Here is a 14,525-nt window from a genome sequence, read left to right on the forward strand (position 1 = left end):
CAAATTCAGTAAGTAGCAGAGGATGATCTTCAACTTCTTCTCCTCTTGCTCCCCCCCCCCCTTACTGGGATCACAGGTGTGAGTCATTACACCTCATTTATCTGGTATTTTGTGCATGTTAGACAAGTCCTCTACCGACGGAACTACAGACCTAGCCCTCTGCTACCTTGCGAAAAAGTAGTCCTCCCAACCAACACCTTCACTTTTCACCCCCTAGACAGGCCTTCTCTGTGTAGCTCTGGTGGTCCTGGAGCTGGCTCTGTAGACCAGGCTGGCCTCAAACTGAAGAGATCCACCTGCCTCTGCCTCCTGAGTGCTGGGATTGATTAAAGGCGTGCACACCACCATCACTTAGCAAAGAAAGTATCTTAATATCAGAATTGCTCTTACTCCAAGATATATTATATCCTCTAGCCATTGACAGTTACAAAGCTGGAACCTTATTACTATTATTTTAAATGAACTTTCCCATTTAGAACTAAAGACAATTCTACCTCAAAACTAAACAACAAGCAAATAACCCCCTAAATTAAAACAAAAGCTCCACAAGCTTGAACTTTGGCTAAGAGAGAGTTCTGGAGTTTGGCTAAGAGAGCGTTCTGGAGTTGTAAAAAGAAGCCACTATGTGTAGGGAGCCTTAGCAAAAGGTTTGAAGACACTGTCAGAATGGACTTTTCAGAGGCCTCCTAATATGCTCTGGCATGGGTGGAATTGTCAGGTCCGCTAGGAGAGGACAAAAACAACACTATCAAGTTCAGACTCAAGAGAAATGGGACTTAACAAATCCTTCCAGGCTCAGTTAACTATAAGCGAAGATCCTATAGTCTTTCTGTACTCATACCTGGGATGCCCAGCTGAAAGCTGAAATTTGTATTCCTAGCATTTGGGAGGTGGAGCCAAGGAGGAATCTCTGAATAGGGCTGTCTCAATGTTGTGTGAACATTGCTACTTAATTCCCTGATTGGTCAATAAAGAGATGATCAGTCAATGACTAAGCAACAGAGAGAATAGGGCTGGACTTCCTCTCCGCCAGGGGAGGGAAAGAAGAAGAGAGAAGAAGTAGCAATTGCAGCAGGAAGAGAGTCCTTGGAGATACCATGAGAAAAGGCCTGGAGCCCAGAGAAAAAATGAAGTATCTTTGGGATTCTGACTGGGAGGCTGCCAGATTAGAGGATTAATATAGAGCAATACTGCTCAGTTGTTGTGTCCTTAAAGCTTGTAAATAGTACAGTCCAGTCTCAATTTGGGAGCTAGCTGGGTGAAGCAGAAAACTGCAAGAAACACATTAAAAAGACACTAATGTAGGGCAGCCTGTATAGCCTACATAGCCAGGGCTACATGAGACCCTGTTTAAAAACAAACAAAAGAAAAAACAACAAGCATAAAAAAAACTCCAACAAAAGCTGAGAAGAAAGTTATGTCTTGGAAGCTTCTTGGAAATACTTGGGATACAAGGTAAGAGTGTTACTCTGGATCCTTTCTGGAACACTGTCCCTTCTATGACCCGAGGATAATTCTCAGTTACCGCATAGTGCTGTGGAATATATTCTTAGGGCACCAATGTCTTGTGTTTAGGATTATATTTTTAAAAGAATGAATCTACTTCTATCTTTCTGTTCATCTGCATATGCACAGTCACTTACAAAGGAAAACTTGAACAAGAGGTATAATCTGGGAGAGGACAGAAAGGAATGCATTTTAACAACTGGTAGTCCAAGGCAACCCAATCCACATGACTTGAAAGGAGAACTCAGACATCTACCAAGCACACGGATCAGCTAGGCTGCAGTGCTGCACACATTTAATCTCAGCACTGAGTTCTCTGTCCTCTGAGTTCAATACCAGCCCTGTCTACAGAGTGAGTTCCAGGACATCCAGGGCTACATAGAGAAACAAATCAAGACAAGACAAGACAAAACAGCACAAAGGAGGCTCTCGAGCAACTTACCTACGGGCAGGAACAAAGGAAAAGTGAGCAGGAGCATTTGGAGAGAAATTCCGAGGGCTGTCCAAGGGACTGTTACCTGTGATGGAAAAAGGAAAAGAACCCTCTTTGAGGTTTGCTTTGGGAATGAGGGGTGAGGGTGGGGTTAACTTGTGGCTTTCTGGTAAGAAACCTTTCTCCTCATTAATCTAGTATATTTGATTATTTTCTCAGGCCAGCCCTCAGTTTATGAGTCTTTATAAAAGCTTGACAAACCCAAAAATTTTCTCTTTTGCTCTCAAGGTACCCGAGACAACCTATACCTCATGGACACCCATTCTAGATATAGCAGTGATTCACATGCTTCCTGCCCCCTCAGGAACATAACGAATTACAGTATTTCAAAGACTTAAAGATTTTTCCCAAAGACAATAGAATACCTAGTCTAAAAGTTACTTGTACAAGTGTCTTCACACACTGCATCCAAGGGGCTAAACAGAAATGTTCATACTTTAAGGATAATGTTCTTCGGCAGAGAGATTCAGGATAGAAGCACACCATAAGATGCTTATCTAACAAACTCTGGGGTCTATAAAGCAGGGTCAACCTCCTCAATTACCATTTTCTAAATTAGTTTTCATGTATGCTAGTCACTGGTATTTTAAGACAGAAGCCCAGGCTGTTTTTGAAATCTTACTCTTGCCTCACACTGGGATTCACTCATAACCTAATGCTTTGATTTTTGAAATGAAGTGTGTGTCTTACGAACATGTCTGAGGTGGCCTAAAACCCTGGAGCTCCTCCTGTCATAGCCTTCCAAGTAGCTGGGACTATGGGTTGTTACCTAGTCAGGTGAGATATGCAAATTTCAAACAAATAATGTACCCATGTCAGAGGATCCTGAGAAATAATGCAGCCCGACAAGAGAATCCAAGCACATTATACACACATGAAGCAATGCCACTGAAGGAGTGGAGGAAGGACTGCTGACATTAGAAACTTTAGAAATGGCAACTGTAAGACTAAGGAACAAAGAAAGATGGCTCTCCAATAGCAAAGCTGTTACTCAGGCCTTGGTTTCTAACACTACCCTCCCCTCAAATACACCCTTCAAGCTTCTTGAAGAAACGACTGACTCTAAGACTGATATTAGAAATACAGATGAGCAGGGAGCATTTCATAGTGTTAGAAGGCAAGGAAGTTGCAAATAACCGAAAGCGTAAACAGAAACAAAACAGCACTGATGGGGTCTGTCACAGAACAGGAATCAAATGAGGGCACTTCCTTTCGATGGTCAATGCAAAGGTGGTCAATATTTTGAAGTTTACAACAGAATAAATACATTAATAATCTAAACTTATTTGGGGAAGATTAACATGTCAGAACACTAATGTTTTAAAGAAAAAAAGAAAATGTAGCACCACACAGAACAGGCTTTTTGGACTTTACCAAGCAATTTAGTGGATGGAGAGGGTTCAGGGGCTAGGGATTAGCTCAGTGGTAGAGCGCTTGCCTAGTAAGCACAAGGCCCTGGGTTGGGTCCCCAGCTCCGGAAAAAAGAGAGAGAGAAAGAGAGAGAGAGAGAGAGAGAGAGAGAGAGAGAGAGAGAGAGAGAGAAGGGGGGGAAGAGGGTTCAAAGACAATTCACTGTAAGAAGTTATAGTCAAATGAATATCATATACAAAACAGAAGCACTTAGTTGAACTTGAATCAGCTCCTTCCCTTACAGTTCGGTTATAAAAGAACACAATTATGTACCAAGCACCCGTGTAGGAAGTAGCAAGAGTAACAATATTACTTCCCTAGCCATCTACGTATTCATTCCCAATAAATTCCCTTTCTCTCCTCACTAAAAGTCAACATTATCCTGATTTTAAATAATTCCTTACATTAGCTTTACTAAACACTCATCTACAGAGTAAGTTCTAGCAAGTCAGGACAACAAAAGAGCAACCCTGCCCCCCCCCCCCAAAGTGCATTCTAATCATCTTATTATAAAAGTCACTCTTTTACCAGCTGGGCTGGAGAGATGGCTCAGTGGTAAAGAGCACTGACTGCTCTTCTAGAGGGCCTGAGTTCAAATCCCAGCAACCACATGGTGGCTCACAACCATCTGTAATGAGATCTGATGCCCTCTTCTGTGACAGCTACAGTGTGCTCATAGAAAATAAATAGAAAAATCTTTAAAAAAAAATACAATCTGCCTGCTTATGGTAGACATTCTTTAATCCCCTCTTCACCTCTGGCAACCTTAGGCTTTCTGTCCCTACAGAATGCCTATCCTAGACAGGTCATAAAAGTGGAATTGCAGGAACAGCCTTTGTGTTTTAAGTTAGTCCATTTTGCAACTTTATGTAAAACAAATGCCAATCTTTTTGCAAAACGGTTCTACCAACTTATACTCTCACCATCAGGGCCACTGTCCCCTCCCCCCACAGCAAGTCATCATTAGTAGTCAAAGAAGAGAATATTTTTGTGACTTTAATTTTGCAATTACTAATGAAACTGTATCTTTTTTTTTTTATTATTAACTTGAGTATTTCTTATATACATTTCAAGTGTTATTCCCTTTCCCGGTTTCCGGGCAAACATCCCCCTCCCCCCTCCCCTTCCTTATGGGTGTTCCCCTCCCCACCCTCCCCCCATTGCCGCCCTCCCTCCAACAGTCTAGTTCACTGGGGGTTCAGTCTTAGCAGGACCCAGGGCTTCCCCTTCCACTGGTGCTCTTACTAGGATATTCATTGCTACCTATGAGGTCAGAGTCCAGGGTCAGTCCATGTATAGTCTTTAGGTAGTGGCTTAGTCCCTGGAAGCTCTGGTTGCTTGGCATTGTTGTACGAAACTGTATCTTTTTACACATGCCTTTAGCTATTTTTCAATCATATTATTATTTACAAGTGTTCCTTAAGTGTTCTGAATCTAGAGCCCTTTGTCACATTCGTCACAATTACCTTCTATTTCATTGCCTTTTGACTGTCTTTGGAGTATCTTTTTATAACTAAAAATTCTTAATTTTCAAGTAGTCAAATTATTAATCTTTTTTATATTCAGGTCCCAAAGAAAGGTGGGACAAGTCTCACTCAGTGCCTGTGACTTCCTCCAGCCTCTCACCCTGGGTCCTATCCTAAACTTCTTCAGCACAGGGGCTGAGCTTCTGGTTCCTACATAATATAGTCATTTTGGCCACACACTCTCTTGGTCCTCCTCTGGGCCTCTTGATCGTATACGTAGGCTCAACGTGGATGTGCATGTCTTCCTTAATTGCTTCCCAGTTCGTTCACTTACTCAAGTAGGATCTCTTGCTGAGCCTGGCACTCATAGGCACACTATGCTAGCCAGGTTCTCAGGAGGCTGGGCGTGCAGGGACTACAGGGAGGCGGCCATGCCTGCTGGGCTCATGTGGGTTCTGGAGACCCGGAAGCTTGCCTGGCAAGTGGCTTATCAACTGGGGAGTGAACCATCTCCCCAGTTCTGAGTTTTAATGTTTATTGATGCGGATATTCAACTGTCCCAATGCTGCTTAATGAAAACGATCTTTGTGTTTATTGCTTTACAAGTGACTTTTGTTCTAAGTGTCCATGTGGACTCTGAAAGAGGAGTCCGAAATCTATTGTTCTTATTAGTAGTCCTTGTCTCAATTAATGGCACCCTTACCCACTTACTGCACAAGCAGGAAATGAGGCACTGCACTCTGGTTGCTTTAGTCACTCCTGTTTTTCTTGTGTTCACGTATTTCTCCACTTCTAATAACTTCTTATACCTGGATAACGGCAATGGTCTTTTAACTGACCTTCCAACTGCCAGCTGTGGCAGTCCTTTTAGTAACTGGTATTTTTCATCAGGTAAATATATACTTGTGGCAAAAAGGTAGAAAGCTTTAAAGACATGACAATTTTTTTTTCTTTTTTTAAAAATAGTTTATGTGTACATGTGTGTACAACTACAGAGGCCACAAGGGGGCACTAGATCCTTTGCAACTGAAAACAACTCCTTTGTGACTGTGAGTGGTGGGAGCTGAACTCCAGTGCTGTCTATGGATGGAACTGCAATGGCTCTTAATTAGTATAACCCATCTCTCCAAGCCCCGACAGTGTTTCCTTTATCTCTGTGCTAATGTGCTAAGTGCTCACTTTTAGGATTACGTAGTTCTAGATTTTCTAGACTTTTGTTTGCATTCCTATTAAACCTTTTTTTCTATATTGTAAACTTTCAACTTTGTGATTGAAAACACTTAAAGAACACCTACTTTGTAGATTAAGAAACAACTTTGGAAAATTTCTTAAACTCTTCTTCCAGGAAAATGAACACAGGTATGAGTGTAAAACTGGCAATACAAGCTTAGGAGACTTACAACGTCATAAGAACATCTACAGTCCACAGATCTGAGGTAAAAGAATGACACAAGATACTAATATCTTAACTCTTTATAAAACGTAGAGCCGTCCCACAACTTAGTCTACCCTCTTAACCAAATTAGCAATTCAATTTATAATCTGGAAACATACACCAGTGAAGGCTTGCATTTTTATTTCCTAACTGTAACATTCTATTCCACACTTATAGACATGTAGCCTCTGCTTGAACTTATCTCTGAAAACACCTTGCTTATTATCCAAATATTGTAGAAGGCATAAACTTACTTTCTGATAGCATATTAAATGAGCATGGGTTTAATGCAGTCCTTATGATTTCAAGTTGGAGCATGGCTGTCACTTGTGGCAGCTTCCTCTGCTATTCTCCCCTCATTACTCCTTCTGACAAGGCCGGGGGTGGGGTGGGGACCGCATCCCTTGCTAGCTTTCCATCTTCTCTTTCAGGCATTCTCTCTCCTTTGACATAGAAATACCCAAGTCTGAAATCATGTCATCAGAACCTACTCCTTTCTAAAGTTATCAAAACATACTATACCTACCTTTCCATACCCTTCACTGTAAAAATTGTTATTCCTGAATTCCCAACATTCTCTTTATCATGACTTTTGACAAGAGTGATCTCACTGTCTTCATAATCTTTCAACATCTCAGCCTTGAGAAGTTTCTAGAGAATGCCACACAATGAGGCGGAGTAGTACCCTGTGATCCACTGATCCCACTGACTCTGCATAAAAACCAGACCACAGTTTCATTGTTTACTCTCACACTGGTTTAACACTATTTTATAGTTTACTCTCTGTCCTCAGGTTCTCAGAGAATTACCTCACTTTACAGATCGAGCAGAAGTAATCAGAAAACACCCTAATAAGCTCTCCGTACTGTGCCTTCACATAGCTGTGCTATATTGCCACCCTCCCTACACGTAACTGTACGAGCTCCTGGTTAAGGCCAACCTTCTGCTTAGGCACTGGATCTCATTCCATCTCAGCCACACAGACTGTGGTAGACATTACCCTTTTTCACGAATGGCCAATTGTTTTTACTACATGGAATGACTTCCATTAGCACATAATACATTTCATTTCTAACTTTTTCTCCTCTTGTGCATGGGAACTAACCTAGGGTCTTGTTCACCCCAGGCCAGGGATTTATACCTCTGAGTTGTATTGCTTCTTACTTTTTATAGTAATACTTCTACACTTATTACTGTTTTCTTTTTCTTTCTTTTTGACTGTCCAATCAGGCTGTGGCTACTAATATTCCATAATAAACAGCTACCAAACATCAACACTGACTCCACACTGCTACATCCAAATGGCAGTGATGTCACTAATAGCTTCACTTGAACTTGTTCTTATTGCTGTTGGCTCCAAGACACTCGTGTTTCTCAGAATTCTTCCTCTTCTACCTTTTGTGCTCTCCCTCCTCTAATCTAAGAACTAGAATGTTCCTCAGCTTAGTAGTCATGTACCTTAGCCTTTCAGTTTCTGCTCATTACTCCTAAAGCTCATCTACACACGCAGGTTTTTAATCTTCTTATCGGCAATGTTTATGTCTTCCACACTTATTCCATGCAATCAAGACAAACATACTCGATTGCTCACATAAATGCACAGACGACATCTCACTATGCGGAGATGCTGGGATCAGAGGTGGAGTTTAAGGAAGACAGAAGTAGCATGATTAGAGGTAGTGTCTACAAAGCACAAGGGAGAAAACGGAAACTATGGAGAAAAGGTTGAAACAAATCTTAGAGACAAGAGAAGGGTAACTCACTGCAAAGTTAGAAGTAGAAAAAAAAATCTGGCTTTCGGCTGAGGCAGCCATCTTCCAGTAACTCGCCAAAATGATGAACACAAAAGAAAAGAGGAAAGGTACTCGGTATATGTTCTCTAGACCTGTTAGGAAACATGGCCACACACATGAGAATCTACAAAAGGGATGACGTTGTAGACATCAAGGGAATGGACACTGTTCAAAAAGGAATGCCCCGTAAGTGTCACCAAAACCGGAAGAGTCTACAATGTCACCCAGCATGCTGCGGGCATCATTGTAAACAAGCAAGTTAAAGGCAAGATCCTGGCCAAGAGGATCAATGTGAAGAGCAGAGACAGCTTCCTGAAGCGGGTGAAAGAGAATGATCAGAAAAAAAAGGAAGCCAAAGAGAAGGGCATCTGGGTTCAGCTGAAGCGCCAGCCTGCGCCACCCAGAGAAGCCCACTTTGTGAGGACTAGCGGGAAGAGGCCTGAGCTGCTGGAGCCCATTCCACAGCCTAATGGACAAAAGGAAATAAAGGACCCAGACTGCAATAAATAAATGAATGAATGAAAGAAAGAAAGAAAGAAAGAAAGAAAGAAAGAAAGAAAGAAAGAAGAAAAAAATCTGAATGGCACAAAACTTTCCAGCTCAAAATTATGAGTATTTCAAAACAACCGTAACAAGGAGTAGAACTGAAGAGAATACAGAAAGTTAAGTACTGCCTGGTTTTACAAAATAAGACAATCTCAGGTTGCCAGATAAGTTGAAGTTACAGGACAAACACTACTTCCCAAAGTGACGATAAAGACGTAGATGCAGAAAATCTGAATTTACAGACTGTACTTTCATAAACAAAAACCTCCATGGGAACCAGTAGAAGAAGTAGGAAGAGTAAGAAGGCCTGACTGCAATGGATGACTTGTCCAAGGCTCAGTATGGGCTAGGCTAAGAGTTAAGAATTACTGGATAATGTATTTTTTTTATTCAATATGCATGTATGTTTTGGGTGCATAAATGTCTATGTACCATGTGTGCTCCTGGTGACTGAGGACACAGGATCTTCTGGAACTGGTTACTGTGAGCCGCTATGTGGGTGCTGAGAACCAAAGCTAGGTCCTCTGTCAGAGCAGCCAGCGCTCTGGACCACTGAATCATCTCTCTAACCGTCTCTCTAAGTATCGGTACATTTTTTTTTAAAGATTTATTCATTTATTATATATGAGTACACTGTAGTTGTCTTCAGACACACCAGAAGAGGGCACTGGATCTCTTTACAGATGGTTGTGAGCCACCATGTGGTTGCTGGGAATTGAACTCATGACCTCTGGAAGAGCAGTCGGTGCTTCTAACCGCTGAGCCATCTCCAGCCTGGTAAATTTTATCCACAGGACAGTGACCAGATTCTCACAGTGAAAAACTTCATTTGATTCCAGAAGAAGCAGAGGAAGAAGGACCATTATGAAAAAGTCAGGGCACTCTGTTCTTAACTAGGCCCAACTTCTGAAGAAACTACTACAATGTACTTCATCTATTGGAAGTACTTAACTCCTGCTTCTTACAATCTCCTGCCCACATAAGCCGGGAGAATTAAACTAAGATACACTAATTTATAGCCCAGCAGCATAGACCATCCAAAGACGTAGACTCAATTATACAACTAGAGAATACGTCTCCCGAATTTACTGTGGTTAATTTATGTAGTACATTATAGCCATCTATCAACAAAAAAATAATTATATGAACTAGGTGTGGTGGTGCAACCTTTAGTTCCAGTAGAACCAGGCAGACCTCGGGCCAGGCTGGCCCATGTAGGGAGTTCCAGGCATCCAGGGTAGCATAGCTAAGTCCTTGTCTCAGAACAAAACAAAACAAGCTATAAGGCATATTAAAAGGCAAAAGAGGAAGGGAAAATCTCCCTATGATAAATGCTTGGATGGAAGAGGAGACAAATATCCAAATGTTCACTCAAGCGCACATGGGAAATTACATAGCAGATGTGTGTTAAAGAAGCAAAGGGAAAGCTAAAGACCAAAAACACTGCACTGGAAGTCAAGAATACCATATTGACAGACAGGACATCTCAGGGAAGCATCACTAACTTGAGGAGATGTCAACACATTTCAAAAACTGAAGAGCAAAGGAGAAATGGGGAGGAGGAGAGGTGAAAGGAGGAAAGCATTCCGGAGCTGAGACAATCAGCAAAAGCTGTAGCAGACCTGCAGTCCAGTAAGAGAAGGAACAGAGCAGAAACAGAAGAACATTTGGAACAGTAAGGAATGAAAACCCTGCGGGCTGCAGACATAGCTTAGGGGTTAGAAGCACTGACTGTTCTTGCAGAGGACCCAAGTTCAAGCTCAGCACCCACATGGCAGCTCACAACTGGGTGAGGGGGTCTGAACACCACCACACAAACACAGATGCAGTCAAACCACTAACAAACATAAATAATAAATAGAAAAGATGCTTAAAAACCCCAATGTCTTATAAAAGCTATAGAGCAAGAAAGGTCAGAAGACACATGCAGGATAACCCCCGCCCCTCCAAACTCTATTTAGGTATACTGTGTACACATTATAGAAATCACAAAGAGTTTTTTTTTTGAAGTCTTGGAAGAAGGCAAGAAGTCATGCCTTCCCCACAAAAGAACACAGACAAGATTACACCCTCACAGACAAAAGTGACAGTAGGGTGAAATAGTGTAAGGGGAGGGAGGTAAGAGAGAAAAAGCATAATCTTAGAATTCTATACCTATGAAAATAGTCCTCAAAAGTAGAAAGATACCTTTTCAAAAATATTAGCAATTTAATACCAGCAAATCTATCTTCAAAGAAATAGTTAAAAAGCAGTTCGTAAAGAAAAATTATATAGGTAAGAAACCGAATTCTACATTAAAAAAAGCATTTGGCTTAGCATGTGGTTCTATTCCCATTGCTTGTTGAAAAAAACAACACATTGCAGGCAATTATTATTTCATAAAAAATTTTGTGTACAAGTGTTTTTACCTGCTTGCCTGCAAGCATGTATGTGTTCTACATAAATGCCTAGTACTTAATGAAGCCAGAAGAGGATGCTAGATCTCCGAGAACCAGAGATAGCTAGGAACCAAATATGGATTCTCAGCTAGAACAGCAAGTGCTCTGAACCCCAAGCCATCTCTCCAGCTTCAGTGTACCAAGTCTTAAAGTGAATTTGCCAAATAACTAAGCATCAAAATGTATAAGGCAAAAATGAACACCACCAGGGGTGAGGGAAGATGACATAATAGTTACAATTTTTAATGTCCTTTAAAGAGGAATGGCATATCCAGAAGACAGAAAAGAGGAGTAGTTAAGTTTATCATAGCAATCATATGAATATAACAGATATACAACTATTACATCTCCATACCATATCATATGAAAAATTCATCAAAACAGACTACAGTCTTGACCAGAATATATATCTTACCAAGGTTAAAGAACAGAAATCATTCCATATCTGCTTAGAGCAAAATGAAATTAGAAATCAATAAAAGAGGGGTTGGGGATTTAGCTCAGTGGTAGAGCACTTGCCTAGCAAGCACAAGGCCCTGGGTTCGGTCCCCAGGTCCGAAAAAAAGAAAAGGAAAAAAAAAAAAGAAATCAATAAAAGAAAGATAGATGGAAAAAATCTCCAAATATATTATATACTCAAAAACATTTGAAAATATTTTGAACAAAATAAAGACAAAAGCACAATTTATCAAAATGTGTGAGTGCAGAGCAGTCAGTAGCTGAGAGCATTATGCATACACCAGGACAGATAATCTAAACTCATTCCAAACTAGGAAAAAAGCAAATTAAATTATTAACTATTCAGGCAAAAGAAAACAAAATGTAGATATATAATAAAATTAGAAATAAGAAAATTGAGAAAAATCAATATGATCTAAAGCTGGTTATTTGAAAAGACAAAACAATCACCCTCTTGTCAAAGTAGGGGTCAACAACACACAGATTACTAATAACAGAAATTAAGTGCTGGGTATCATAAGGGTCTCAGGAACTAAAAGCATTAGTTAAGAAATACTATGAATAATTCTATACCCACAAATTTCGTAATGCAATTAGAATGGATTAATTTTATAAAAGATACAATTTGATAAAACTATTCATTTAAAAATAGGTTAATATGGACAGGTCTCAATCTATCACAGATCTTGAATCAATAATTAATAATCTTCCAAGGCAGAAAGCACCAGTTTCAAGTGCACATTTCAAAAAAAAAAAAAATGATCCCCATTCTACACAAGTTCTTCCAAAGGAAAGAAGGGGAAGGAATAATCACAGCTCATTCTCAAGCTACCATTTACCTTACCCAAATCAGACAAACATAAAAACAAAACCACAGACTATTACCTTCCATAAATAGATACAAAGATTATCAATGCATTATTAGCAAGTTGAATTTAGCAATGTTTACTTAAAAAGAACTACATGCCATGGCCAAGTGGGGCTTGTCTCAGGAATGTAGCCAGCTCAACATTTGAAGACAATCAACAGAACAGGTGCCGCAATAGAAATGCTCTGTATGGAACCACAATGGCAGCAGGTGTCGTCATAGCCATGTCTAGTATGTATCATCCGTAGTAAATTCAAATACAAAACTGCTGTTTGGGTAATAATGACCCATCAATGCAGGTTTACCAAGGGCAACAAACGTTCCATTCTGACAATAGAGAACCTTTACATGTATAGGGACAGAGTATATATCTTGTAGAGTTTTGCTATTAGCCTAAAACTAATGTAAAAATAAGGATTATTAAAAAAAAAAAACCAGGGGCTGGGGATTTAGCTCAGTGGTAGAGCGCTTACCTAGGAAGCGCAAGGCCCTGGGTTCGGTCCCCAGCTCCGAAAAAAAGAACCAAAAAAAAAAAAAAAAAAAAAAACCAAACAAACAAACAAAACCAAACACTAGTTTACAGAGACCCCTGGGATGAAATCCCTAACCTGCTCTCCCCCCCCCAAGATATCAAATAAATAACCCCCCAAAAAAACAGAACTAAGTACCTACTGAACTAGTCTTACTAAGCTGTACCTGTTTATAGAAAATATAACACCCCAGGCTGGAGACATGGCTGAGCAGTTAAGAGCATGTATTGTTCTTCCACAACCTAAGTTCACTTCAGAAGACTCTGGGTGAGAGCACCTGCAAACCCAACTACAGCGGGGACTCAACAGCTCTGGCCCTCTGTGCACCTGCATACCCATGCCCATACTTAGATAAATAACTTAAATATGAAAAAGACACTTAATACTAAATTGAACTGTACATAATTTATTTAGTTACTTTCAAATTAACAGATCTTTTTTATTCAAGAGATTCAAGTCTTACTAGCAAAGCAAATAGGACTTAGAAATTTCAGATGTGTAGTGTTTGACAACTTAGTAGATACCAAGTGTGATCTGTACAGAACAACCAGTGCTGCTTCTGAACAGCTGGTTAAGTACAGTCTACAATCGACCAAAGCATATGCTTCATGCCTATTCTCTCTGAATTTTCTGCCATGGTTTGCTGAAAGGTGAGTATGAAAAATTTATGAATTACAAGGCATGTTATAAATACTAACTCATAGAGTTAAATTTCAAAGACCCAGGCAGGCAGAAAAGATCATGTATCAGAATCACTCGAGTAAGGAAGCCTTATTCCTAAACTGTCAGAAATCTAGGGATAATCATCTCAGAGAGGAGTAGCCAGTAGGAATTGTTGAGATTCAGACCCAGGACAAACTGCTGAGGTGCACATTTTACATACAAGGTGGATCTGGCCTCCAGGTTATCCCAGCATCTTAGTCCCTACCCATTACAGGGCATATTCTGTCCTCTGCCCTGAACTTTTGAGCCCAAGGTCTGGGATTCCCATCCTCCAGATACACGTTCCTATATAAACCAGACATTTGCCTCTCTCCTCTGTCTTCCTCCCAGCAACAACTTCCCCCAGCCTCATGTTCCTTGGGACCAGTGAACTTGCTTCCCAATAAACCTATCTTTATAGACTGTAATTTGGCTTGAATTGACCCATTTCACCAGCAGAAAATAACTTACTGGTTATTACTATAGCCAAGTACTTACATTACAGCTCTGTATGGGAACTAGAGGAGTTAAATTTATTTCCATATAATGAAAATCTAGGTCAGACATATGCTGAAACTTTACAAAGTTCTAGGGTGGAAATGCAATTCAAGGGAAGCCAGAACCCATTAAATACACACGCATGCATGCATGCACACAAGCAAACATACCAAAAAAGCCCCAGGGAATTATGTAAGGAAAAAAGAGAGAGCTTTGCTTTATTTAAAGGCCAAATATATTTTTAATTCCTTTTACAGTTGGTAGTGTCTTCGAAAGTAAGTTTTTCAGATGATCCCCTTTTCCAAAGATGAAATTTAATTAGCATCCCTCTTAGAGTATTGATATTTACTCAAAGACTCAGTAAACCATCAGAAAAAGAGA

At 40.3% G+C, this 14,525-nt stretch overlaps 1 protein-coding gene across 11 annotated transcripts in view; it reads right to left on the reverse strand.

Annotated features, from left to right (window-relative positions):
- Nucleotides 1-14,525, reverse strand: part of Mast2 (microtubule associated serine/threonine kinase 2) — a 139,190-nt gene that overhangs the window by 28,994 nt on the left and 95,671 nt on the right. For 9 of the 11 annotated variants that reach the window (XM_006238675.5, XM_006238674.5, XM_017593439.3 and 6 more), the window contains one exon: nt 1,949-2,024. In XM_006238675.5, the coding sequence (XP_006238737.2) occupies nt 1,949-2,024 (76 nt within the window). Of the gene's footprint in view, nt 1-1,948; nt 2,025-6,564; nt 6,714-14,525 lie in introns of those variants that run through there. The other 2 variants (XM_039110133.2, XM_039110134.2) reach the window with 2 other exon arrangements.

The sequence above is a fragment of the Rattus norvegicus genome, chromosome 5 (genome assembly GCF_036323735.1).
Source record: "Rattus norvegicus strain BN/NHsdMcwi chromosome 5, GRCr8, whole genome shotgun sequence".
NCBI classification, from domain to species: Eukaryota; Metazoa; Chordata; class Mammalia; order Rodentia; family Muridae; genus Rattus; species Rattus norvegicus.